Genomic DNA, 25485 nt, shown 5'->3' on the forward strand with positions numbered 1-25485 from the left:
AATCCTGAGTGCTGTAACTCTGTTTATCTGATGCGCTGTCTATTGGAGCTGCATCATATGAATGATTCATAATTGATATATTATCTGAAGCCTAATTTTTATACAAGTAATATTCATATGGTTTTTAAAAAAAACCTATTTGATTGTATTTCCCACCTTTGCTGAGAAACAGTTTTGTGTGAAAGGAATTAAAGGCCTGTCCCATATAGACACCTGTCCCAAATATAGGCCTGTTAATTTCAGCGATTTACGCAAATAATAGCCCGGGCTATTCATTGAAATTTTACGTTAGTTATGAAAAATATTACCATGAATTAATTTAGTGACTGCTCTTGGGAGAACACTAGGATCTGTTGTCGACAACTTTTAAATATGTGAATATCTGGGTATTATGATGCCAGGCCCAGTGCCGGTGTCTCCCCTATATTAGATTATGCTTCAGGGATATGGGGATTCAAACAATGTGTAACAGCACGCTTTCTTTTAGGTGTGAATATGTTTGCTCCTCCTCTGGCTGTTCGGGGTGATATGGGTTGGATTCTTGGATCAGTGACATAAAATTGTGAAATTACTGTTGATTACTACATTTGTCTTTGGAATGAATCGTACAATTCGTAATGAGCTACAGAGCTTCATGCTGATTTTGCAGAAAACTGAATTACAACATACTGTATGTAAAGGAATAATTTATCATGCAGCATGAACACAATTAGAAGAAAGTTACTGGCTAGATTCAGGGGTGTAAATACAGACAGTGGAGGCAGTGTGGGTTTACTGGGGCCCATCGGGTCTAGTAACAATCTAGAACAAAATTATATGTTATTATATGTTTACAGAAACTATAAAACTATAATAAAAACAACCCTCAGTTTGATGAATAATACAGTCATATACAGATTTTCAGTGATGATGATAATATGTATGTTGATGTTGTCCAATGTCAAGTCTGTATTTGATCATGTGATGATACTATAAAATATACAGTAGCTGCTTTGACGCACCGGCACTAGGGCCTTTCATAGTAGTGTGCATCAAGGCCCATCCTAACTACCATACGCCACTGGCTAGATTTGACGGAAATGGTCAAAAGATATCCTGTTAAAACCAAAATTATGAACAGATATATAAATCAAGCACAAATATAGCACTGAACCTTCTGTTGTGTGCATTATACAAATTGGGAAAAGCTGAGAATGTATCACACGGTCTTCTATATTATTGTTATTATGTTTTGAGTCAAGATGATCTAAATTTAATTAAATGTCTGTTCAAAATCCAGAAATGTTTTGGTGCACTGATAATGTCAGAATGGGTGGTTGTTTAATTTTAATGCCTATAAAGTGTCTACCTTTGTGTCTAACGCTTGGAAAAAACAGCAGGATGGTTTATTTGTTTATTATTTCTATTTCATGATGCTACTCTGGTTTCTGAGTAGCAGGTAGCAGTAGTAGGTTTCTGGTTTCTGCCATCTTTATTTTCTGAGGAGGCTGAGGTCGACATCTTCCGGACAATGCTGAGGATGTCTCTCAGTCAGTGTTCTCCTGTTTGCTGCTGTATGCTGGGGCAGCAGGTTAAGTGAAGCGAATGTCGACAGACTCAATAAACTGTCCCACAAGGCCAATAAAGTTTTGGGGGAGGAGGTGGACTCTCTGGTAGCCGTGTCACAGAGGAGGACGCTTTCAGTGATGCGTCATCTTGGACAATGTCTCCCACCCACTCCATGATGTGCTGTTAAAACACAAGAGTACATTCAGTGCTCGAGTAATTCCCTTGAGCTTCACCACAGAGCACCACAGGAAGTTGTTCCTGCCTGTGGCCATCAAACGTTTCAACTCCTCCCTCAGAGTGTGAGACACTCTTGGTGCTTCTCAAAGTCAAGGAGGAATCTTATTGCAATGTATTGCTTCTTCAACCTTGTGATATTCACAAATTGTTCAACTTATCCTTCGGTAAAAGTGACCTTGATGCTCACAGCGATCATTAATCCTCCTTAAGTGAATTGTCATGATTGCTGGTGTAGGGTAACGCTCTAATCCCCCTACATCCAGTGAACTAGCGCACATTTGACACTTTCAAATCCAAAGATGACCTTTTGCCCTTTGAACCATGAAACCCTTGAGGTTTGGGAGGCGTAACCTGGAGCAGTGCAGAGTCTGGCTGCTGGTGACTGCCTCACAGCAGGTGTTCAAGCTCTCGAACTTCTCCAGTTCCCACTCAGGAGCTGCAGGAGGCTCAGGAGGCTCAGGAGTCGGTATCAGAGAGTCACCGGGGCTGCTAGATGGCACGATCAGACAGGAAACACCAAGATATAAAGTTGGAGTTATGTATATGTTCAACAAGCCTCTGCTCGTGATATATTACAAAACCAGAGCAATCTATCGTGTTTCTATTTTAGTGTTTTCATCATCATTGCAATGATCATTTTAGTTTGATTTGATTTGTCTTTATTGTCAGAAATTTGTCATGCATCCCAGCACGTTGTTTCATTTATGTTTCACATAAATACAATAATACAAAACTCATTACCAGTGGTATATGGTTACAACAGGCCCCAGTGTGCACAATTACGATGTGCCCTAAGGCACACTAATTACTAGCCCCTGCTCGTTACATTCAGTGTTTGACCCAGGCTACTTAGAAGCCATACTCTGATTTAATAGGTTGACAGACTGAGGAACAAATGAGTTCTTCAGCCTGTTCAGTCGAGCCTGTGGGACTCTAAATCCTCTTTAATATATTGACCTTTTGACCCCTAGACTGGGTATAGATTTGTGCATCTTTTTATACACGTTTTCTCAAAGTTCAGCCTGGCATACACAATGTTTTTGAAAACTGCTGAATATTCACTAGAATTTAAAATAATGTTTTGTGGGCTTGAATAATATTTGACTGCACAGCATGAGTTTGTAATGAACAGTGATGTCATGTAACTAATGTACTAAAGTGCGCTATGTACAATTTGCTGTAGTTACTTTATAAATTGATATTTTACATGCAAACAATAACATCATATTAAAAATAATATAAGCAATGCATTGTTACAGATGAAACTATCCTACAGAGTATGTAGAAATAGTTAAAACATTTTGAATGAATGACTAGTACTGGACAGAGGTGGGACCAAGTCAGAAGTCACTAGTAAGTCTCAAGCCCTAAATCAAGACTGGCAAGTCCCAAGTCCTAAACTCTAAGTTCTGAGACTGAAACAAGTCATAATGTGTTCCTCACTGAATGTAATGCCACTTCAGTAACAGAGTTGAAATATATTAAATTTACAAAAATCATGACTGCTTTTTAAAATTTCTATTTATTAGTTAAAGTTTGTTAAAACAAGTGTGACTGAACTTAATCACAAAATAGTAGTGCTGACATTGAACTTCATAGCTTATATCACTATTAACCAGTATCACAACTGTCCTGTTTTGTTGGAAAAATCTCGATAACTTTCTCTTCCCATATTTGTAAGGCATTTTATCTAAGACTTAAAGTGATATTCTATATTGTTACCTGTTTTATGTTTCATGTCTAAATGAAATAAAAAGATTAGTTGATTTGAGAAGGGAAATTAACTGATTCATGGCACACTTTTTTAATAACATACTTTTCCGTCTTTGAGCTTGGGGGAAGGTACCAAATATTTTCAAGTCAAAAGGCTCAAGTCCGAGTAAAGTCACGAGTCATTGGTGGTGTTAGTAAAGTCCAAGTCAAGTTGCAAGTCTCAACTGGCTTGCTGGCTTTCCATAATCATAAGTGCTGCTATTGCTATTCAAAAAATAATATTATGATAACCATAACTATAGTTATAATAAATCCAGTATAGTTTTAATAACTTTTACTTTATGAGAATGCTATTATTTAATGATGGAGACCCTGTTTCAGACAATCAAGTGGTTTTACAGTAATTCATATAATTTAAAATATGATGGTATAACAAAAGTGTTGATTAGATAATATTTGTTTAATGAAATATTACATTAGTTGTTCCACCTGGTTTTGTCTAAATTTTAAGACAAAATTACATAATTTGTTTTAAATAGGCTTTTAATTTTTACTTGTTTTTACTCTATGTACTAATACGCCTGCCTAATGCACAACATGAACCTAGTTTCTAAGAGACAGGGTTGAATATCCCATCTCCTACTTTGACTTTTACACTTTCCATTTTGTGATCACTTTAATTTAAAGATGTGTGCAATCTGATCAGCTCATATTTGTTGGTAGGAATCTGGCTAATCAGAGCTTTTGTTGCTGCTCTGTGGATTAAATTAATTATAACTTTTTATGATTAAGTATTGCAGAAATCTACAGCTACTACACACTTACCAGGGTTTACCAGTGCTTACAAGCAGCCCATGTGGACCCAAGTCTGCTCTATGAGTGGCCAAACAACTGTCCGACCAACGCTTGTCAACTCTGGAAATCTGTCACTGTAAAATCAACACTTGTTAACGCTGGAAGATTTGCTGTGTAACCATTCAACTTATCCTTCACACTCGCACGGTTATTTTTAGAGCAGGTATACATATTGTGTATTCTGTATCAACATCTGAAGATTCTAAAGGTGCGAGCGAGGGTTGAGAAGATCTTCACACGGACTGTTTGTGGCATTGATTAATGGTGCTCATGATTTAACACCTGCTGTTTTAATGTAGCCACTGTAAGAAACTGATCTCAACATGCTTGCGTGAGCGGTGTCCCCATTTTAAATAGCTGCCTAAATTTATCAGCTTTGTGGAGGTCAGTTCAACCTGTGTGTGTGTGTGTGTGTGTGTGTGTGTGTGTGTGTGTGTGTGTGTGTGTGTGTGTGTGTGTGTGTGTGTGTTTTGGCACAGAAAGAGAAAATCAGATCTTTGACAGCTCTGACTTTGAGGAAACACAGACTACATATGCATTGTTTATCCAACTGAGATCTATCATGAAACACTTTTATTAATAATAAAGGAGGCATCTGTGCAATAATTTCATGAATATTTATGGAACTATGGTTAATTTTTATTTGTTTTATCTATTAGAATTCAAAAATTGGACTGAGAGGAGTAACTGCAAACTGATTAAAAGATTTCACAGGCGTCATGCACTGCTCTGTCATCTGATAGCAATTATAGGTTTAATTTATTGATGTGAAACTGAAGCTTGAGTCGTGACCTTTACTGCTGTTTGTCTTTGCAAGGCAGCAGCGCAACCGATACAAAGTATTCAGATCCTTCACTGACGTAAAGGTACCAATACACTAATGTAAAATTACTCCATTACATTATTGGAGTCCATACATCTAGCAAAAATATATTGAAATATCAAAATAAAAGTACTTGTTCTGCCAAAAAACAGCTCCAGTGAGTGACATACTGTATTATGCAGAATATCATTATATTGCTATGACTGATGAATCAGTCACTGTTGTAGCTGTGGAGGAGGAGTTAGCTTACACTGCTCCATATACATTTTAGTATTTTGGGTCCAGTGGTTTCCAATGTAGGGGTCGGGCCCTTTGAAGAATCACAAGATAAATATGAGAGGCCTTGAGATGATTAATGTGAGAGGACAGAAGATAAAAGGTTCAGTTCAGTCAGACAGCTCACATTTAAATGTTTATTTCAACTGCAGAACATAGTCAGAGTTTGGCGTCTAGAGTCTGGCCTCATTGCTCCCTGCAGATATGTTTACATGAGATATTAGGGAGTGATGATTAAATATTTCCCCCCCTTAGCCGGAGCCTGCAGGTGGATGCTGGGGTGGAGGTAGGGCTGAAATAGCTACTGATGCAGGGCAGCAGCAGCATAGACAATGCCAAGGGAGAGCTGGGTGGCAAATTGGAAGGGTGTGTTTTGTAAATGACATATGGGGTGTGACGTATGACGTGTGTGTATGAATCAGTGCAGCTCAAGTTGACTGCCCAAACTAGCTCGCAGGCGTCGCTCCATTTATTCCTTTAAGAGCTCAACAATAAGAATTAAGAGCAAGTAAAATGCCATGTGGGGCTACAAATCTAGCTATATCTATGTCTATTTGTATAGGGTCAAGTAAAAATTGACTTTGGGCGAGTAGATTTCTGACCCATGTGGTCAGACTTTAATGGACTTTTCTCTAATCTTTGCATTTTTTGTGTTCTCTGAAATGAGACTCTGCCTTTTCATCAGGGGCCACGAGCCAAAAGGGTTAGCAATCACTGTATTAATCTTTGCAATGTGTTTTATTTCAAAAGCTTAGTCTATAAAGTAACGAATTAATGAATGCAGCAGAATAAAAAGTATTATATATTTCCCTCTGAAAAGTGGAGTAGAAGTATAAAGTAGCCTAAAATATACTAATAACAAATACTCAAGCACCTCAAACTTGTACCTAAGCACAGTACTTGAGTAAATGTACTTATAAAACAGATTGTTTCTAAGAGGCTGCACCACATTAATGACACCAAGAGTAAAAGTGGGATTTGAGGGTGACAAAGGCTTTATACTGGTGGCCTCTGTCCTTGATATTGCTGTCAGTGTGCCCTCCACATGCAGCAACTGTTGGCCCAACCCCTCCCTGCTACATACCACCAATCTGGGGCCCTGTCCAGAAACAACACTTGTGTCTTCAACACTTAGACAGAGCTCTAATAACTAGATCATTACTCTGCGAGTTAACAATATTCAGTATTGTCTCATAGCAAACTAAACAAAAATCACTGTTGAACACTTAAGTCTTTGGTTACTTTTGGTCCATGAGTCCCACATGGCTCAGTGGTGGGAGTGGATTAAATTCAAGTGACACAAATCTAAGACTACATCTACAAATGACTGGATGAACGTGTAGTAAATTCTTTGAGCTGACTGGCACCAGCTGGTGGGGAATATTTTTCTCCATCAAGGAAAGGCAGCTGTTTGAGTGAGAGGGCAGAGGACTGATGGCATTCTCAGGTCCACAAATATTATTAGTGCCAATATTTACTAGCTTAGTACATTATCCATTGAATATTGTCCCAGTGTTCTTTGCACAACAGAATCACTGTACCACTAGATCACAGCCCTATACGCTAACAGCGTGACCTGTGTGCAGCGTTTGTCCATTTGTTGTTCTATCTTTATGTGTACGTTGCTTTCTTCTTTGTCTTTATTTAGCTTTGTGTCTGGGCTGTGTAAATGTTCCTGCACATTAACCCTTGACACCATGTAAATATACTGAAAGCTAGTGAGAACGGGAGTCGGATTTGTTAGGTTTTAAACACACATGGTCAATGAAGTTGAATCTTTAGATCCTGATCCACGAAAGCCTCAGTTGAGTCTCTGAACAGAACATGTTTAGCCTTTATAAAGCTCTTTTAAAGTCAAACTTTAAAAACATTCAACAGTATGTTGTTTAAAATAGCCTTAAAATGCCAGCCCAGTTGCCAGAAGAAAGTGTTGGCTTTGTACAGTTGTGCAAACCATACCTTACATTTGTATGTTTCATGTGTATCACATCAAATTCCTAAAGTTATATAATATATGAGCTGACTTTCTCAGCAGGAGGTGGCGGGCCACTGTTTGAGACCAACAAACAACAAAACTGGTTGTGATTTAGTGAGTCATTGCTGTGTTTCAAGCACCTTTTTGGACACCAAACATGGGCACTTGTAGTGATCCGTTGCCGTTTATCCACTGGGAAAAGTGCCACAAAAAGTGGCAAAGACATCGCTGCTTTTCCAGCAGGGATTGTGCCCCTTAAACTAGGTATTTTAAGCCAAAGCATGACCTTTTGCTAACAATAATCAATTGATTTTTGTACCTAAATCTAAAAACATGTTAACTGCAGTGTTGTTGAAATGTAACATTTTAACATATCTGCTACATAATGTGCAAATGTAACGTTTCCATGGTTTGCAGAAATGTACAATGCCAACATTTCTTCTGGCAGTTGGGTTGGAAACACACACCAATATATCAGAAGATAAATTACTGCAAAACGTCAATTAAAAGCATAGTCCCAGTTAGACGCCCTGTCCCTTTTACTAGACCGGTGTAGCTACACATTTTGACAAATAAAGGCCTGTCTCAATTAGAGGCCTGGTCTGGTTGCCAAGCAGTTCATTTTTCTTATGGAAGCTCTTCGGATGTATAAAATTGAGTTGTTGGCTACCTCAAATTTTGTGTCTATTCATCGATTACCTGGCAAGTTATTCATATTTCTTTAGTCCATAAATGCCCTCAGATCAAAAGAATCAAAAGGGTTTTTCATATAAATAATCCAATTTGTGAGTATTGTTTTTACAGGATAAAATGGTGTTGTGTCAGTATGCTGGGTACCATAACTCTCTCTCTCTCTCTCTCTCTCTCTCTCTCTCTCTCTCTCTGTCTCACACACACACACACACACTCTCTGATGTGATGTCTGTTGGAGCTAGATCAAATGAATGATTCATGATTTATTGATTTTCTAAAGCCTACTTTTTACACAAGTAATATTCATACTGCTTTAAATAATTTGATTATATGGCCTTTGCTGAACAACAGTTTTGTATGAAAGGAATTAAAGGCCTGTCCCAAATACAGGTCTGTTGATTTCAGTGATTTAAGCAAATAATAGCCCAGGCTATTACTGAAAATTTACGGTAGGCTATGTAATTTATGGCTATATTTAACTGAGTAGCTTTTGTTTTGGTTGTAATTAGAAGAGTAAAGCCACTGATTTTTCTTTTACCTAAAGTCTCCATTTTACCTCAATTAAAACAAATATAACTCTCCATTATAATTATAAATATTAAGCATGTTTATCTGAGGTAAAATTACAGTTTTCCTCAACTGCTTAAGAGCTTTTTTTAAAACAAAACAAAACAAAACATAACATTAAGAGCTATCATCAGACCGTTTTATACTGTACAGCACTTCCTTTGTCCTGTAGAAGGCTGTGACTCAGTCAAAAAGTTTGACTCATATGGCAAAAGTACACAAAGACTTTAGTCAGTGCCACCAAAATCCAATATCCCTTCATTATTAGTGAGGTCAGAGGCAGTCAAATGTCTCAATGAGGTGACAAAATGTTTTAGTTTAATGATTTCTTAGTGAGATTCACATTTTACAGTAATAAAGTCAAATATCTTACAAAACTAATGCCATAGAAATGCAACATTCATCCACAGGCACTTTATCTAAAGTTAAATGATCACACTATGAACTCATCCCTGCAGTGTTTTGGGATATGCAACAGTTTCTCAGAAAGTGTGCTTGAGTAGTTTTAAGAAACTCGTGAAGGGGAGCTGTTCTTCCAGGAAAGGTGCTGAATCTTGGCACTTTTGGAGGTGAGCATCATATGGCCTCGTGCGTCATGCGCACAGTTCCAAAATGACTGATTGTAAACGCTCCTGAGCCTGGCCACACTGAGATTCACACCAGAGAGAAATCATCGTGGGATTTTCCCTGGGACTCCCCCCATCTCTCTCTCTCTCTCGCTCTCTCTCTCTCTCTCTCTCTTTCTCCCTCCCACCCTCCTCTCTCCGTCCTCCTCGTCCCTCCAGCCTGCAGAGTTTTCCGTCCTGTGTCGGTATAACATCGTAAACGAGGACCACCTGACGGTAAGACCGGACTAAATGGAAGCAGCGGAGGAAACTCTCACTTACCGAGATGACACCTTACTTCACAGGAAGCTGCTCCCAGGGGACAAGCATAAGGACAACACGGACAGTAAGGGCCACGCAGTCGAGACAAAAAGCGACGAGTCCAACTATGTGGATTTGGACATGAAACCGGAGGGCGTAAAAACGGTGAAAGTGTCTTTCACTGGCGAGGGAAACCAGCTGTCTCTTATAAAGCATGGGGAGCATGACGAGAAGGGTAAAATCATTTCAGAGGACTTTGTTGAAGAGCAGTTACAGGACAAGCGGGACACCGACCCCGGGCCTGTTTCGGGTGAGCCTCCTGTGGAAACTCTGACCAAACTTCCCAACACTGATCAGGACTCAGAGAATGAGGAGCAGCGCCAGGCCGAGCTCGACCCGAGTGATTGCAGTGAACATGTGTGCAGTGAGGGCGATGAGCTCCAATACACGGACATGTATCTGAACAGCAAGACGGAGTCTGATGATGGCACCAGCGCGGTGCTGTCTGACCACTGCGGCTCCGACACCGTGGAGGACGAGTCCCACTATATCACGACGCACGAAATCCAGCTGACCGAGCTCGACCACGACGTAGATTACGACCTTGGGCGAGGGACCTGCTGGGATTTTGAAGACGACAACCTGGTTTATTCATTTGTGGATTACGCGTCTTTTGAAAGTGATGACACGCAGGAGGGGACTTTGATACTGGAGGGCAGGAGCCAAGCAAAAGTGCAGTCTAATCTTGGTGGAGCGGTTGTCAGCACCGAGCAGGAGGATAGTGATCTTTGTGACTCCGACAAGTGCGCCAGCTCAGATGAAAGTATGTGCAAAAACCACAGCGGAGACGTTAATGCGGGGAAAATTCATTTATCAATAAAAACATCCTCCAGGGCGGTGAACGAACCTGTCAACATCTCTGACAACAGCACCCGTGGCTACACCAAACACTTTGGAGACGGGAGCCACTTTTCTTTTGTGAGCTCTGGCGCCAGAGTGGGGCCCTTGTGCGACAGAGCCCAATATTTCATCCCTGCTCCGGGCCGTCAGCACCTTGCATCCAAACTGAGACGGAAAGATATTAATGAGTATTCCAGCGGAGCGTCCAGCTCCATCAGTGAGCTGGACGACGCTGACAAAGAGGTGCGTAATTTAACCGCCAAGTCTTTCCGGAGCTTGGCATGTCCATACTTTGATGCCATTAATCTTAGCACTTCTAGTGAGTCCTCCATGTCGGAATATGGACTAAATAACTGGTCCGCTTATGTGGACTGGAATTATGGAAACATATCACGGGGAAGAGAGCGGCGCGTAATTGCTCACAAGACTTCCAGCGCAACCTTGAAAATGAATAGGACTGTGGACAGTAAGAGGCATGGTAAGTCTGTTACCGGCACGAAAGCTCCGCAAGCCAAAATGTGCGCACTAAACAAGATAACAACTTCTCAACGATCATCCTCTTCTAGCCAAAAGATCGAACTGAAAGATCCTGTTCAGTCAAAGCAGCGTGGAGTCACGCTAAATTTCCGCTGTGTTGAGGCGCCTGAAGGCGCCAGACGTCCAAAATGCTCCAGGAAAGCGCGACCCAATGAGGTCACTGGAACCGTGTTGGCCAGGTCAGGGTGTGAGATGCATCACTCAGATAGCTCGGGGGATCCACACAAAAGAGCAGTTTTCGCATCAAGTTTATTGAAAAATGTAATTTCCAAAAAGATGCAGTTCGAACAGGAGCGCAAAATGGAGAGGGGTGAAATCTGTGACACATACCCAGCGCTCTCCCCGAGTTCTCAGCTCAAAGATCCAGACAGGAGTCAAGGAAGAGGATTACAAAGACAGACATCAGACACAGGCTCAGGTCTGACTGTCAATTCTGCTGATGATCAGCACCTGGAGGGCAGCAGACACAGTTACTGTGAGCCAGCAGAGGAGCAGAAAAGCAACAAAGCACCAGATGACTCAGAAAAGGAGCCTCAGAAAGCATCGCTCAGCCACAGCCAAAGCAGTGCGTTTAACTCACTGAAAGAAGAGGAGCCAGAACCTGCAAAGGACCCTGAACCCACACCTGTAGCTGACACTCAGACCACAACAAAAGAAGGATTAGACACCAGCAGCATGTTGACAAAACTGCTTTTTGTTCCAAGCTGCCAGCGCCTTTCAAAAGAGCAGGATTTTACAGAAGACCAGTCACCTGTCGCAAGCGCACCTGCAGGCCCACAGAAATGTGAAAAAGAGTTCAAAACAGGCAACAATGGAAACATAGTGGGCAAAGAAGAAACCGAGAAGTGGGGAAAACCCCCTGAGATAAAAATACGCCTGAGGAGTGTGAAGGAAAATAAAGGCTGTACACTGAATATCGCCAGCCTGTTAACCCCTAAAATAAGTTTCAACTCTGTGAACACATACAGGGCAGCAGGTGAAGCCAAATGCCACATCTTGTCTGCTGCAGATAAAATCCCAAACTTCACTGTTAGAGACATAAGAGACACCAAATGCAAGTTTCAAACACCAATATATCAGGTCAGAGATGTCCGTAAACTGGTAAAAAGTTCATATCGCTTTGTTTCATTGGAAAATAGTGAGAGTAAATGTTCCACAGCAGCTGATAAACCTGAGGCACCAAGAGAGCCGATTAAGCATGTATCACCATCTCCCATTGTGATTAAATGTCACTCTGTAAAAACAAATGTTAAACAACAGGCAGCTGAAGCGTCACAGAAACAACCAGAGGCTGGCATCTCATCAGAAACACCTCAAAGTGAAAACACACCATCACACTGCACAACCAGTAGGGCGCCATTTGTTGTATCCAAGCAGCTACATGCTGAGCAGTCAGATATTCAGCCAAATATTGAAACCAAAATGACAAAACAGAGGCAGGAGAAGTTTGTAGGCGACACGTCTGACAGGAGAAATGAGCCAAAAATACCCAAACAGGCTGCGTTAGAGAAGCTCAAAGCTGCGGTCAAAACAATGGAGCAGCTTTATGTTTTTGATAGAAATGAATGGAAGCGCAAAACTCAACCTCCCCAACCAATCACAGGCAGCCATGTGTTGTCGCTTATTGCTAGTGAGGAGCAAGGAGCAGAGGAGCAGGAGACTCCTCAGCCACAGGAAGAGAAGGGAGCTCAGACTATCATACATGTTCCATATACCGACGACACGTTTAAAACACAATCACAGCAAAGTAAAATGTTCAGTAACAAAAGCGTCCTTCATTTTGGCAATAAGGCTTGTGTCAGCGTGTCAGTTAGCAACCCCGTTCCCCAAAGCTCTGCACCACAAACATCATCGACTATGAAAAGCTCCACGACGCCGGTGGCTCCGCTGTCGGTGAAAATAGAGCCCCCGAAACACAGCCAGGTGGAGCAGGGAAAGGTCAAAATCATTCCCACTAATCCCACTGTCACACAGGCCTGCTCAGACTCTGAGAACTATTTAACCATACCGGGGCTCGGGTACACCAATGAGATCAAACTGCTGAATCGAGAGCCAGTTTCAAGGGAGGTGAGTTCAAACCAAATCAAAACAGGTGACAGGAAGACACCTGAGCAGAAACGGTCTCCGTTAATCATGGAGTACCCGTCCTCAAGCATCTACCATCACTCAGGGGTGACAACGGGGCCTCCAGCACAGCCGCAGGTGTTGTGTTTCTCTCCATCTGTCCCCACTGTGTCTCCCACACCTTCTGCCGGAGAGGGAGTCCCACAGACCCAGCGCAAGATGCTTTTGGATCCCACTACAGGACATTATTACCTGGTGGACACTCCCATACAGGCCACCACAAAGAGACTATTTGACCCTGAGACAGGCCAGTATGTGGATGTACCCATGCCCCAATCTCCCGTGGCACCTGTCACCCCTGTGCCTCTCTCTTTGTCCCCCCTGGCCCTGAACCCAGGAGCATACGCCCCCACCTACATGATCTACCCAGGCTTCATCCCCTCACCCACTCTGCCAGCCCAGGCGGTGTTGCCTCAGTCGCCATGTCTCTCTGAGGATGCAGGTGGAGAAAAGATTAAAAACGCCAGAAGCCCCAAGCCAGAATCGAATGCAGCAGGCGCAGAGAGTGCGTATTACAGCGCAACAGGTGAGGCTCCACAAGGGTCGCTGCAGCTTCCTGTAAGTTTGGGACATGTGACCGCCAGAGGAGGTGCAGCCAGCTCTGACAGGAAGCCAGTTATCAGCATCACGACGCAACAAGGTCCAAGAATCATCGCACCACCCTCCTTTGATGGAACAACAATGAGCTTTGTAGTGGAGCATCGGTGACCAAGGAAACATCTCATCACACATGTAAGTTAGCACATGTATTCAACATGTGTTGAATACATTTGATTGAAACCAGATCAAATATATAATACAAAGTTTTAAAGGTACACTCTGCAGGAATTGTCAGTTATTTTTGTAAACAATATTGCCAGCGAAAGTGAAAGCCAACCACAGATTCTCTCTCATTTGCGATATTTGTGTTATTTCTGCACCATGTCCACCATGTTCATAGCTTCCTCCTGGATGTGTGCTGCTTACTGGCACCTGGCAAAATAAGAAAATACAGGCAGAGGCCAGAGTCTCTGCAGATGAACACACCCCCACACACTTCTAGTGGGCCATAAGTGATGACTGAGAGGGTACATACATACATTGTTTTTTAAGAAAATCCTGCATAGTATGCCTTTAAATGTTTCTCACAAGATTGCTGTCAACATCAGGTAATCCTTAAGGTTAAACTGACTGCACAAAAACTGTTGTGTGTAATGCAAGTTTGTTTTAGTTCAGTCACATAAATAATAAAGTGCAAGGGGGTGGAGGGAGTGTTAAGTACATGTACTGTCATTCAATTAAGATACAAATGTTACTCAGTTGAATATTTCTTAATGGCTGGTTGTACATGATCATACAATTGTAACCATAAAGGTGCAGATGCAGCACCCAACTATTTTTTTATTCACACACTTTATAAACTCATCCAGCTCTCAAGCAAACATTGATAAAACATCCTCCTGTCTGTACCATAGCAGCATACAGACACCTCTGAGCTGGTGTCTCCAAATCTAGCAAAAAAATGTTAGGTCATTTTGAGGTTTTGAGATGAAGCAAAATAAGAAGAATATAGAATAAAAATGAATTGAATTTCTGGAAAAAGTGTAATCTTAACTCAGGATTCGTGGATGTGGTATACGATGGTAAGTGAACCTTGAGCTAAGCTTATTTTTTCAAACTAAAATAAAATAATTAAATGCAATTTTTAAAGAATACTGCACGCATAAAATTATCATTTGTGTGTCATGCCGTGTTACTTTGTATTCTTGAAGCAAACTTGAAGCAGCTGGTTTTCTCACATCTCCATGGAAAATGGCAAACATATTGATGTATTGATCGATTGGGGAACAGGTTTAACTACAGGAAAACTGTATCAAAACATCTGTTACAAATTCTTGCAAAACTTTTGCAGTATAATCTAAGCTTCTGTGATCCAGTGGTATGCTCTGCACTTCCTAAACACATGCATTTTTGTTAAAACCTCAGTATCCAGAACTGAACTGAAAGTGCAACTTGTCCATGCTCTCTTCAAAGCCAGACTTAATTAAAAAAAAGCTTGTATTTTGGAAGTACTGAGTATACAACAGCATCAGTGAGACTTGGATTATGCTGCACGGGTTGTGTGAGAGTTTGTGAACAAATGTTCTGCTTGCTGTTGTTAAAACGTGGTCCCCAAATCAATTAATAAATCAATATGATTACCATTTTTTGTGGAGGCATGTGAGAAAAACCAAGTGTGCTTCACAATTCAAGGAAACACGGCATGATTAGCAGTGGATCTACAAACAGTCATTTTGTGGATGAAGTATTCCTTTAAGGAATTGAGAGACTTAGCCATTTTATAATGCTAAAAAAAATTAGATAAAATTTAGAAAAAAATATCTCAAATAAATGCAAACAAAACAAGGCCACATGTTTTAATTTATAAGAACTGTACATTTCTGAGGTAAACAGTCTCACAGGATTGTGCTCATCAGCTGTATATAGACAAAGAGCTACTTGTACTTTATAGTTGTCATTAGATATTTTCCACCCCTGTTAATAAATAATCTATGCCCTAAATTGGCTCTGAGGTTTATGGAGTTTGATATTTTGAGGTTGTTGATGCTGAACCATGCTCTGTCATTTTGCAGCAGCGTGACACTCACACGTTCACGTGGCCCTGCGTAAAGGTCCTGATGTAGCTACATGAGTTTTTATCTTTTTTTGCTTGTAAATGTGGCCAAAGCAGCAGTCCAGCTCGGGGCCACTTCAGCAGTGGCATTTCAGTGTTAATAGACATGCAGTAGCTTCATGACAGGTAACCTGACTCCACTGAGCATGCTGGGAGATTGGATTTTCGGCCTCTGCCGGAGCGAGTCGGCTGAGTTCCCTTTTCTCTGCATTACACATCGTCGGGCTATTTTAATAGTGTGAGACGAGTTTGTTTACATGGTTTATTCTCAGGGTTGGAGAGTGTCACAGGAAAGTATTCCAGTCAGTGACACCTTACATCAAGTTATTCTAGAAATGCCTTGATTACTCAGATAACGTTACAGTTCAGTAATGTGTTCGTTCCTTGTTCGTGACATTTCATGAAAACTTTCTCCTGGCTGGATGAGACGGAACAATCCCTCCTGCATTTTTATATTAACGATCAGTTCATGGTTGAAGTAGGCGTACAAAAGAATAAGCTAAATGTAGCTTAAAGGTTCAGCTCAAACAAATAACAAAAATAAAGCCCTTTTATCTTTATCTAACAGACACGGGATTTATTTGAGAACTTTTTCTAACTTACATGTTTAGGTAAAAGCATAGTGAGGTCTTGAGTGTCCAGGAAATAGTTTCTAGTACCACACATTGAGTATAAGTCGCCTATGAGTTGCACTGAGTTTGTAACATAAGTGTAGTGTTAGAAAACCTCAATAAATAAAGCCAAAATGTTCCACATGTAGCTCACCAAAGTCAATATGTTAGTCTAAACCTTTCAGGGTTAGCTTAACATCCATCCACTCCAGCCTGACCTTTAGCTGCACTGTGTCGACCTCTGCCATGATCTGGGTTTGATGCTAGCTTGTTAGCATTGTCACATGTTGGCATATATCACATTATCGAGCTTGCTCAAATATAGGTTTCTCCCACTACGTCATATGTTAGCCGATATATTTTAATATTACTTTGGAAACTTATGAACTTTGGAAACCAAACTTTTTTCTGTTACAAGAAGAGGTAGCCTACGTTAAATGCTGACATCATGTTTAAAAATAAATCCACACACCTACCACACTGACCACATTTAGTATTCCAGAATAATATTTTGTGTATAAGCTCCAGATCCAGGTTAAACTCAAAAGGTTTTGATCACGGCAAACATTTCGACTTGTTATAGACGGAAAAGCACAGGTGCCCCTAATAACTGTAATTAAGTGTCACAGTAAGCCAATAACCTGCGTGCATAGTGCAAGTAACTGAAACACCAATGTGAAATCAGAATCAGCATCAGAATTAGCTTTAATGGCCAAGTAAGCGTATACGCTGCATGTAGCCTATACTCGACTAATTTAGAAATAGATATACAGTTAAAGTAAGGACATCAAAGTTGAAGAGGACTATAAACATTTGACTTCTATGTACAGATATAAATATATGCATATATTAAAAGTATATATAGGCTTTATATAAAGAACAACAACACATGAAATTGTAAACAGTAATACAATAGTGCAATGGTGCAGAGGGTGCTGGAATAAATATGGAATGATTGACGCAACAGGTTGCTTTAATACAACCGTTATTCATGCTATTAATAACACAGCATACTTTTCTCACTAGGAAATTAGTTATTATTAAAATGTGCACCATAATCTAATACACGAATGCTACTTGTATATAAACATTACAATACATGAAAACATTTTGAAGACAGTGAAAATGAAAATGGAATTGATAGAGGATATTTTTTAAGCATATGAATATTTTGGATTTTGGTAGACGGGCTGCAGCACTTTACGCATAATAATATTCTCTGTTTTTCCAACCCAATTGCCTGAAAACAGGTTTGGGAATTGTATGTTTCTGCAAACCACGCATTTGTTAGACGTTATCATATAGTGGATATGCTGAAACTTTACATTTAACAATGGTATGGTTAAGGTGTGGCTAGGTTTAAGCACAAAAAACACTTGGTCAGGGCGAGGAAAAGATAATCTTTTGGCTAAAAATACCCGATTTTGGGGGGCACAATCCCAGCAGGTACAGCAGCAAAAGATAAAAATTAATCGCTTTTGGTGCCAGTATCCTGGCAGGAAAAGCAGCCATGTCTCAACAAAAAACAACCACTGTTTGTGCCTAAAAAGCCGCTGGAAAAACAGTAACAGGTCGTGACAAAAACCCATGTTGTGCCCAAAACACTGCTGGAAACACAGCAATGACTCGCTAAATCACAACCAGTTTGTTGTTAGCTGGTCTTGAACCGTGGTCTGCAGCTTGGCAGGCGTCTCACTGAGTGACACATCATCCACCATCGCCTCCACCTCCAGATGACAAAGTCAGCTCATATTTCACTGTGACTTTGCAAACATTGATATGATGCGTATGAAACATGCAAATGTAACATATTGGTGATTTCGCACATGTACAATGCTGTTATTTCCTTCTGCCGACTAGGCTGGTTTTCCTGGTTCCTAATTTGCTTGTCATTTTTGGGAAGTTCTCTAATGATCCAGCTGGAGATGAAGGCATGGATGAGTTTTTCTAAATGAACAAACAGACAGGCCAGAAAAAAGACGGAACGAAAAGACAGACAAAAAGACTAATCCTCTCTCTCTTTACATTGTTAAATGCTGCAGCTCCAAAAACAAAAAACTTAAAATTCATTCTCAGTTTCTCATACACTCATGTACACACACTTACAACCACAGTCCATTCTCAGCTAATGTGTCAGGGCAATAATACAACTGCATGGGCATGAGGGATACATGTCAGCTGGGTGCGTGGCAGGCAGGGGCCTAGCACGGGGTTGAGTAGTGGTGTGAAGAGGAACAAGTGTGTGTGTGTGTGTGTGTAACTGGTGGTGGTGGCGGCGGGGGTGTTTGGTGGGGGCATGGCTGGGATAGTGATGCAGGAGGAAAAGGTCAGGCAATGTAAAGTATTTGTTGTGCTGATGCAGGGAGAGGACAGCTGCTCGGAGAGATCAGATGCTGCTGCAGCTCCAGCTTGGAAGCGAGTCTGTGGGGCTGAGATGGGGTCAACTTTTTATAGCCCCCTCCCCCTCTGCTTTTTCCTAAATGGGGAGAAGGAGGTGGAGAGCTCCGCCGACCTCCAGCACTCCTACGTAAACAAATCGAGTAGCGTGCCCCCGGCAGTGAACTGGCTGAATCTGGTCAGCTGGTTCAGAACCAGGAACTACAGGCTTAGAAGTGGACAATGGTTTAGGACAGACAAAACTAAACAAAAATTTTTCTCCTCTAACATCTTACCTTGTTTTTAATGAATCCATCAGATTAACACCCTCTTCTTGTCTTCTCTTATGCCACCAGACATCTCCACTGAAGAATCTGTCTTCATTCACCGTTAAGTGCAGTTATCGCCACTCCCACCTGTGATCTACCCCCCAGGACAACTTCCACCGACAACAATTTCTATCCCCACTCTGTGTTGTATCCTTGCAGCAGACGTTACTGTAATCTGTATGCATTGCAGCACTTTGTAGTGCAAAGCCACATTAAGCCACGTCCTCTGGCTGATGCTCTGCCATGTTGCTATATGAATCTGCTTTGTAATACTTTCCATTCAGCTGCTGTCTAGAATTTTTGAAATGCTGTTTGAGCCCCGCAACATGTCTATTCAAAAGGAAACGAGGCAGGCCTTCTGTTACAGTTCAGTGTTAATCATTCATTCATTATCATGAATTTAATGTTACCATGTCTTAAAGAGAGACTATGTAACTTTTGAAAGAAAATAAAACACTTTCTTTTTTTAAGGATGAAAAGTTGAACTCATAAACAATAAAATACAACCTTACTGAGGAAAAACACTCAGGGGATTTGCTGCTAAGACCTCTGTTGGTCTGTTATGGCCATATTAGCTGATATCATAGCTGATAGATATTTCTGTGTAACTGATGTCAGTTTTGCTGACTTTACACCTCCAGTTGTACTGCTGTTACACTCCATTTTAGGATGTCATAGATAAATGTTTCAGTGGTTTATCCCAGTGGCCCAATGAAGTTCTGCAACAGAAAAATCATTAAACCCCAAAATACTTTCCGCATAAACCGCCATTACTAAAGAGACATCGATAAAACTCCCACTTCCTGAAGAGTTTTAAGTGCATCTTGGACAAAGCTTGGGGCTACATTCAAAGACTCCTTTGCAGGAGCCACTGCATGAAGTTGTGTCTGTGGTAGCAACCAAAAAATCCCCCGGTGGGCAGCATTGGGTATCAGGAGGCCAGAAGGACTGGAGCTCCTGTGGTCACAGTTGCAAAAACTGTCAGATGACTCTGGTGGGCGAGGCAGGGTTTAGCCCAGACTGTTTTCAACTCCTGAACTGGACTGACACATCCTTCATAGAGGAGGCAGAGCTGGAAGGCCTTGGGGAAAGCCTTGTCCAATTCATTAGTGAAGGTCATGGAGGTTGTCAGAAAGCTCAGCAGTGAAGGATGCAAGGGTTGGATACGATTTGCAGCTTGAAGGTTCTGGACATTGTGGGGGTGTCTTGAGCAATATGCCTCCTTAATGTCACATAAGGGTCAGGGTCAGTGCCTGGTGGCTGGTAGACCAGGTTGGTGGTTTCCGTTTAAAAAAGCGGGAACCGGAGGGTGTGCTCCAGTTATTAGGGTATCACAGTCCTCAACTTTCCCGTGAAAACTTATGCCAGGGCACTGGAAAGGAGGCTAAGACCGAACCTTTGGTCCAGGAAATCCTATGCAAATTCCTTCCTTGTGGTGGAAGTCTTTACCCCTGCAAAGACACTGGAGGACTCATGGGAGTTTGTCCATCCAGTCTACTTGTATTTTGTGGATTTGTACTTGTGACCATTTCCCCTGGGGTACTGTATCGTGTGTTACTGTGGGAGTACGGGGTACCAGGGACATTATTATGAGGCATTCCGTCCTTTTATAACCATAGTGAGAGCTGTGTGAACATTTGGGCTCTCAGCAGGCATTGGGCTATGCCAGATTTGTGCCACGTCATGAATTCAGTCTGTGATGATTTTCATGGACATAATTTCCATTCACAGTTTAGATGTGGAGTGTCTGTTATGTTGGCCTGAGGACTGCATCCCTGCTTTTCAGCTGATGATGTGATTCTGCTGGCTGTGTCAGACCATGACTTCCAGTGGGCAGTCGGATAATTTATTGCCAGGTGTAAAGCAGCAAGGATGAGGGTCAGCAATTCCAAGTCTGATGCCACGGTGAGTCATTGCCTTAAATGAAGGACTTCAAGCATCTTGGGGATGCCTTGAAAGAAGAGTTCGGGTAAGATGGAGTTGGATATTGACAGGCAGATTGGTGTCATGTCAGCAGTAATGCAGATGCTGTACCAGACTGTTGTGGTGAAGAGAAAGCTGAGCCTGAAGGTGACGTTCTCCATTCACCAGTTGATCTACGTTCCAACCCTCATCTTTAGTCGTTACCTTTGGTTAATGACTGAAAGAATAATATGGCACACACAAGCCACCAAAATGAGTTTCCTTCACAGGGTGGCTGGGAGCACCCTTAAGGCCCAGACACACAAAACCCACATCAAAGAATTGGTGGTGACGAAGGCCAACTATGTGTCGCCTTATGTCTCCTCTGTCTCAGATAAAAAGAAGCACCTGAACACACCTCAAAGACTACAGCCAGCAGCCAACTAGCACATACGTTCTGCACCTGCGTGACAGGAAATAACTCCATACCAGCAGGTGGTGGTCTGTATATGTCATCCAAAAAGGGAAACTATAACACTGGCAGTTAAGACGCTAGTTAGCACATTAATAACACAACCTGATGTTGAAAGAACAAAGCATATTTGTCCCGCACAAACGAACAATTACACGAACAACTACGAACCATTTCTGCCGAAGAGCTCAACAGCTTACCCAATGATATTACAAGTTTGATCTCATGCTCTCTTGACTTCCTTACTTCAGTTTGTCTTCTGGTGCACTGAGCTGAACTGGTGGGCTCCACCATCTTTAATGCTGATTCAGTAAGCTGAAGTGACCGAAAGAAAGCTGACAATGTCCGACTAATCGCAACAGTGTGGGACACGCCACAAAATCTAGGGCGACAGATGCACACTTGACGACCCAACATTAACCAATGGCCAACTATTGGCTTGGTGTGTCAGGGCCCTCTGGGAGGGTGATACGCTCAGACATCTGAATGACCTTGGAGTAGGAGTGCTGCTCCTTCGTGTTGAAAGGAGTAAGCTGAGGTGGTCTGGGAGTACGATTTGGATGCCTACAACACCTGCGGAGGTATTCCCGACACGGGATACACTGGAGGGTTTACATATCTGGCCTGGGACTGCCTCAAGTTCCACCGGGAAAATTATGGGCTGCTTAGCTTGCCACCACCCTGACCCAAACAAGATCAGGAGTGGAGGATGGATGGATGGATAGATAGATGGGTGGGTGGATGGATGGATGGATGGAAGCAACCAACAGAGCACTCTCAGATATTGGGAAATGAAGGGGAATTTAATGTGAATCATCCTGTAATTGCTGCTTGTGGCCACAGTGGCCGCTGTTAATCAAGAGTTACATAGTCTTGCTTTAATTCACACATTAAGATCATTTCTTACGGTTAATACAACCTGTTTTATTTTACACTGTTTTCTGAGGACAGGGACCATTTCTCGGCACTGAATTTTGTTTTAATAAAAGCAGATTTATGGATGATGTTGAATGAACCCAAGTTCAGTCAGAGGAATTAAAATTATTGAAATTAAAACAATATATTCTGAAGATGTCCCAAGTAAATCGTAAATACCTGACATTGCTATGTGTCATATTAGCGCTCTCCAACACTATTTTTTCCACGTTTACAATAACTTTTCTATATTTGTTAAGAGTCGGTGGCTCATGTTCTACTTGAAGTATGTTTAACCTCTGTGCTGTGCCTCACAAAATGCTGCTAATACCTTTGAAGTGGTGTATGTTTGTGTTTTAAAAGCACTTTCTTCTCATGTAAGACATAGGAAAAAAAAACACACCAAGTGTGTTGCTCAGATGAAGCAGAGCTGGGTCTCTGGTTTAACAGTGTACTTAGGTCAGTAATTCCTAAGTACTGTTGGGCCTAAAGAGTCAGAGCCAGCAGAGATATTTAGGGGATAACTTCCTCTATTGGCTTTGGTTTATTTTACACGTTTGTGTAGCGCGATGGGAGTTGGTGCATCTGAATGTGTTCGTGTTCGTGGCTGTGAGTCATGTATGGCATTTCAGTATTCTGTGAGCGTACAACAAGGAGTCATGTTACTTCACTGTAGACGGGAGCGCACAGGCCGCACATGTGTTGGGTGTGTCTTTACACTTTACAGACAGCAATGTCAGGTTCTGTTTTCTAACCTCTTTGACCTCTCTAGTTCAGATATGTATGAATTCATTAAAATGACATAACAGCTGCTAACATCCATTTTACTGCTCTCTAAAGTTATTTTTTTTTACGTCCTGTTTCCTTTTGAATATGCAGCGGGGCATCATAGGTCATTGTGCTATACTTGACTCAGTTATACCAGCATCACGTGTAGAGATAATGCAAACTGTAGATTGCTAATTTTAGCATGTTTCAAATCTGAACACACATTAAAGGTATTTGGAGCTGCTGGTCAGTCTATGTACCTTAATTCTGTAAAATACATGTTATTATGCCTCTGTGGCGAACAGACTTTATATAAATTGCCCTATGAGTTGATTTCATTACAAGTGATATGAATTCATGCAGTGATCTGAAAGACTTGTTGTTGACTGCAGTAGATTGGATATGATGTTAGAACGTTTAATGCATTTTGAGGTGAAATGTGACTTAAATTTGTACGTTTAATTCATAACACATTGTACTTCTTAATGATAGTATTTTAATGATAATTTTAAATTAATGTGCCCCTGAGGCAGTCGAGAGCAGTGCAAACAGTAATTTATTTAGCAGTTATGAATCTGTTGTACAGAAATTACTTTTTTAAAAAGTTGAGCCAAAGAAAAAACAAACAAACCAGGAACTATAAACAACTCAAAATTAAGAGATATGATTTACTACCTCCTGCCAAAGAGTTTTAAAAGTATGTGTTTGATCAGCAACACATATTTCTCTGATTTTATATGGTTCATTAAAGCACATTTACATATCATTTTGAAACCCTGTGTAGCAGAACATATCTAAGACCGATATTATATTTTCTAAGCTTTAGCAAACCAGCTATTTTAATGTTGTCATAAACGCAAAATTCATAAAAAAAAAAAAAAAAACGTTCTCCCACATGCATTTATTAGTTTCTTGTAAGACCTTTATCTGTGAATAATAATAATAATGTACTTAATGCACTTGGACTGTCACTCTTTTGTCACCAGCACTGACAGCAATGAATGGCTGCAAACACTGGTGATAGCAGGAGTACTGCCATATGGACTTTTTAATTGTAAAATGAAACACTGTTAATTGTTTCTGCTGAATTTTGCCCAAAGATGCACTGTATCATAAATAATATAATTTGTTTTAAAAACATTCTTCCAGATGTCCTTCAACAAACCTGCTGACTTTGAGGTTAAATATATGAAACTGTATCAAAGCTTGTTTTTGTATAAAGAAAAGAGGGTTAACGGAAGGTGAGATGGACAGAGATAAGTGTATTTATGAATGTTCAAAGAGAAAGGGCACATATTCGAATGACACGCCTCAGTGGCCCAACTGTCATATAGTGGCATTGTATATATTTTACGCCTGATGTCAACTGTGACTGCCCCAGAAAAAGACAGAGGTCAGGATGACAGCAGAGAGACGCCTTGAAAGGAGAAGTGGGTGCTGCGTTTGCACTTGCGAGCTTGAAAGTAATGAACATGATGAATGAGTGTAATGTAGACTGACAAGCCTTCATATGTTTGGAATAAATTCAAAATCAAGCTGCTGAACATGTTTGCGTCCATGAATTTAAATCACTTCAAGGTATAGTTGTGTTTGGATTTAATATTGATGTCTGTATTTAATGTGACCACTCAAAAAAACCCACATGTTGGAGAAATTAAAATGTAAATAGGTATTTAAATCACTCCTTATATTTGTGTTACAGCTCAGATTCAGGTATGTGAGAATAGTAAAGAAAAATAAAAAACAGGTGCTTTACACTGATCCACTCTTTTTAAGGGTTTATAAAATTAATGGCTTAATAATGATTGTAAAAATGGATTAATGTCTCAAAAATCAGTTATAAACCCATATAAGAACACTTTAAGGAAGCCATGTTGTGAAAAATACCTTTAGCTGGTCAAACTTGATGAACTGAAGAGCTAAAGGATATTATTCATTTATTTATTTATTTGTTTATTTATTTGATTTATTTATTTGCATCTTGGCAACCCAAAACTTCTTTTTATTGGTGATTTTAAATATATTAATATATTATTTATTGATCATGAATAAAGTAATTATAGTTTTAAATTATAAACCCTTTATAAATAGTGCATTTATTACAAAGTGGTACCAAAACAGTGAATAAATTGATTAAGTTTACTTGAAGAAAACAAAGCAGTTTGCAGTTTGATAAAGATCTACTGGTAAAAACATACAAAAAATAAATAAATGACAAGGGTCAAAGGGAATCGCACAGATTTATGCCAACAGAAAAACACATTTGGCATCTGCCAGCGTGCAAGGTTAGCTTTCTGGTGACACTGAAACATCACCCGGGCCAAGGCTTAAGTTTAACCTGACAG

General features: G+C 40.8%; 1 protein-coding gene across 1 annotated transcript; it reads left to right on the plus strand.

Moving 5' to 3' along the window:
- Positions 1 to 9443: 9443 nt before the first annotated feature.
- On the plus strand, positions 9444 to 24895 carry LOC117255426 (uncharacterized protein C4orf54 homolog). Its single transcript, XM_033624326.2, has 2 exons — positions 9444 to 13846; positions 19111 to 24895. The coding sequence occupies exon 1, from the start codon at positions 9545 to 9547 to the stop codon at positions 13820 to 13822; it is 4278 nt and encodes a 1425-aa protein (XP_033480217.1). The 5' UTR covers positions 9444 to 9544; the 3' UTR covers positions 13823 to 13846; positions 19111 to 24895.
- The last annotated feature ends 590 nt before the right edge of the window (positions 24896 to 25485 follow it).

This window comes from Epinephelus lanceolatus, chromosome 3 (assembly GCF_041903045.1).
Source record: "Epinephelus lanceolatus isolate andai-2023 chromosome 3, ASM4190304v1, whole genome shotgun sequence".
NCBI lineage: Eukaryota > Metazoa > Chordata > Actinopteri > Perciformes > Serranidae > Epinephelus > Epinephelus lanceolatus.

Coding starts and splice junctions, on each gene's coding strand:
- LOC117255426 (XM_033624326.2), top strand. CDS start 9,545: ATGGAAGCAGCGGAGGAAACTCTCACTTACCGAGATGACACCTTACTT.